The 3,477-nt window shown below is 43.7% G+C and overlaps 1 protein-coding gene across 1 annotated transcript in view; it reads right to left on the reverse strand.

Annotated features, from left to right (window-relative positions):
• Positions 1–212: 212 nt before the first annotated feature.
• Positions 213–3,477, reverse strand: part of LOC103460971 (cyclic AMP-responsive element-binding protein 3-like protein 3-B) — a gene marked incomplete at its 5' end in the record, with an annotated part of 14,976 nt that continues 11,711 nt past the window's right edge. The window contains 3 exons of the mRNA XM_017303550.1: positions 213–2,622; positions 2,719–2,812; positions 3,168–3,442. Of these exons, the coding sequence (XP_017159039.1) occupies positions 2,405–2,622; positions 2,719–2,812; positions 3,168–3,442 (587 nt within the window). The remainder of the gene's footprint in view (positions 2,623–2,718; positions 2,813–3,167; positions 3,443–3,477) is intronic.

The raw sequence follows: 3,477 nt of genomic DNA on the forward strand, positions 1-3,477 counted from the left end.
AACGTGTTGAGGTTGTAGATAGGGAGGAGCATTTCCATGGCTGCACTGATGAGTCAGAAAGSCTCAGATCTTACAGTGACGGAGAGCCATTGGAGCGAGTTTAGAGTGGGTGTTACATGTTAAAATTTCTGTACTCTCATTAGGAGTCCAACTGAGTGTNGTTTTCTTTTCTGTCTTTTTCTGCCTGAATGTTGGCGTATGCAGTGAAGATTGTCCTCAGGCTAACATGTATGTTTCTTTTTAGGGTGGGGGGGATTATGTAATTTGACCCAAAGAAATAATAGCATAGTTATCAAGTGGAAGGAAAATTATGTATTTTTGCCCTCTAACTCAAATACCACGTAATAAAATCCAGTGTAAGCAACAGCCTTACCATTTTTACCACACTGCTGAATTAACAATAATGTATTTTTCTTATTATACCATTTATATTTTTTAGATCAAACCTGAAGGTGCTACAAATCCTTAGAAACAGCAGCATGAAGCTACAAATAAATGCATTTACAGCTTAAATTAAAATACACTTTTTCTGCATTAAAAAAAAGAACGATTTTAAACCGAGATTTTGACGCCTTCAGACCTTCTGAATGCACGATCTCCCCATTGTGTGTAGTTTTGTTCTGTTGTGAAGGAGTCCGTGTGGAAGGCAGGGAACGTGTTGAGGTTGTAGATAGGGAGGAGCATTTCCATGGCTGCACTGATGAGTCAGAAAGSCTCAGATCTTACAGTGACGGAGAGCCATTGGAGCGAGTTTAGAGTGGGTGTTACATGTTAAAATTTCTGTACTCTCATTAGGAGTCCAACTGAGTGTCTGTCAGTACTTTTTGTGAAGGCCGCTGAGGTACGTTAGTGAACCAGTAGCCTTTAGGGGGACGTGCAGTGTTAGTATTTAAGAGCAAGAAACCCAGCAAGCAGGTCAGAGAGAAACTTTTGGAGAAATCTAGAGCAGGGTTGGTTTGTAGAGTCATATCCCGAGTCACTGGCCTGCAAAGCTGTCGATACTTGAAGAGCAACCTTCACTGGAAGGCGAGAAAAGAGTGAAGTAATTAGTGAAGCAGATAACTCTGGAGGAACTGCAGGTAGAGGCGAGAAAGGAGTCGTTAGCAGTCCCATTTTAACAAGGGTGCAGAAAACACGTAAAAGAAAGATTCTCTGGTGAGATAAGACCCAAATTAAGACATGCTGTGTGCCTTCAGCATCGCCACAGTGAAACATGGTGGCGACGGCGTCATGATGTGGGGATGCTTTTCTAAACCAGGCTCAGGAAACCTGATTAGAGTTTATGGAAAGATGAATGGAGCTAAATACAAGATAGCTCTGGGGGAAAAAAAACAACAAAACATTTAGAGTCTGCATGTGGGAGAATCTGTTGATGGGAAATATTTTTTGTCTCCATAAAATCTATCCATTAGGGGTAAGTGGTGAGTGTGGAGAAAAAAAAATCCACTGTAGAAAGTAAACAAAGAATATTTGCCACAAATTATGTARAGGAAATAGCAAACACGCTGAAGAAGCTCCAGCCAAACAAGGGCAAAACTGACCTGCATACAAAGCAGTATTTGTGGTGGAAAACTAACACCGCACATCGCCCCAAACACAACGCTCCAAAGCTTYTTTCTGTGGGTAAGGCTTTTCTTCCTGGATGGCATTAAAACCAGGGTGATGCTAGTGTAAACGCTGCAAGAGGCCRCAAAAGCAATCCAGCAGAACAACAAYCSCAAACATAAAACCAGAGTAATTAGTAACGACTTTTATTCTGAAAATGGCCAACTCGGGAACACCTCAGTTAGCCTGTTTTGGTGGATAAAGAGTMGCAAAAACTGGGTAACGTTTTCCTTCCGTGTTACGTCAGTTTGTGAGTTAAACTCTTTGAGGTTTGTGGCTTTACTCTGACGGTATGGATACGTTCCCAGAGCGCTGTTAACAGCAACAAGCGCACAACTGCACTGATGTGTACCTCCTGTTTGTGTAACTGCAGMACAGTTACACAAAGCGATTACACGAAGCGATTAAGAAAAGCAAAAAATGTATTTTAGCAAAATTTTATTTTGAAAACTTCTTTAGCTCCTGTGCTTTATCATCATTTCACTGAAATGTTACAGAGGAAGTTAAAGTTCATTCCTGACATATTTAACAATATGTATTTAAAGTGCATAATAAAATAAAGGGGTGAATCTCCTTCTCATGTACGTGAACAAGAACCTTGAGGAGTTTCCTATTTCCTGTTTTCGTTTAGTTTTGTTTTATCAGACATCAGTGCGGCTGTAGCTCCCTACCGACCATAACCGCACAGGTTCTGGCTAGTAGCATCTAGTTTGTGCACCACTGAAATCATAACAGCCAAACACAGACACTGAAAAAAGCAATTAAAGTGCTGACACACAAGCCAACACTWCTGCTGCTTCTACATGTTTCTGCTCCGCCAAGATCCRTAATCATCTCCGTTCTTGTGTTCCCGTTGGCACGGCGACTGGAGGTGCACCGTGGAGACRACCGTCCAGGCCCAGAGCTTCTCCTTTAGGCTTCGCAGGTCCTCGAAGCCCCAGGAGACCGAGGGAAGTGAAAAAGTTTGAGGATGAGCTTCTCCCGCTTCGCCCGTCGACAGCAGGGAGCGCGACGACGCTGGTAGACAGAGACGTGGAGGAGGTGAGCGGATGTGTGCTCTTTGCGTGTGYGTAAGTTTGCTGGACAAAAGTGAGGTGGTGTGTGTCAACAGACCTGCGGTCCTTGTGTATTCTGCGTGGCTGCGTTGGCTGTAAGGTACCGGCTGAATATTTGAGGAAACGAGCAGAGAGAAGCAGAGGAGCAAAACCTGCAACRTGAACACAGACCAAGAAAAGCCAAGAAGAGAAAGAACAAAAGATGAGGAAGAGAGCAAATGCACAGGGACAAAAAATGAAAAAGGGAGACATGACCTACATAAAGCCCCGGACAAACACATGAGCCCAGATGCTGTTCAAACATTTAAACAGACTCCTTCTAGATCTTTGAGGGAAACACAGCAGGGACATATTGGGAAAACTCCTAGAATGTTGTAATGATGCCTTGTTTTTTTTGTACAGCTTTAATGCGTTTCCTGCGCGTCTACATCAGCAACAAAGGAAGCAGAGCGTCTGAACATGCTCCACTGTGGTGCAAATTGGGGGGTATTTGGTGTAACATCTCACCAGGATGCAGGTTCCTCTGTTTGTTGTTTTGCAGGAGCTATTAGGCAAGAGAGCCTGTAGCCGGCTTAGCTGCTCCAGCAGAGCACTGTGAACACAAAGAGAGGCGGAAGAAGATGAAAGAGATTGTGTGAAAGTTTCACATAAGGGACCCACAGACGAAATACGGGCATYGAGTTTCTCGGCATCTGTGATCTTTGGCAACCGAAGCAAAAAGAAGCAGAAGCCACACACTTCGGGCAGAGGAAGAGCTTTGCTTCTTCCAGCGACCTTTCTTGTTTTTTGGTTCACGGCCGAGCAATGCCAGCGTCAG

This window comes from Poecilia reticulata, unplaced genomic scaffold, assembly GCF_000633615.1.
Source record: "Poecilia reticulata strain Guanapo unplaced genomic scaffold, Guppy_female_1.0+MT scaffold_405, whole genome shotgun sequence".
In the NCBI taxonomy this organism is placed as follows: domain Eukaryota; kingdom Metazoa; phylum Chordata; class Actinopteri; order Cyprinodontiformes; family Poeciliidae; genus Poecilia; species Poecilia reticulata.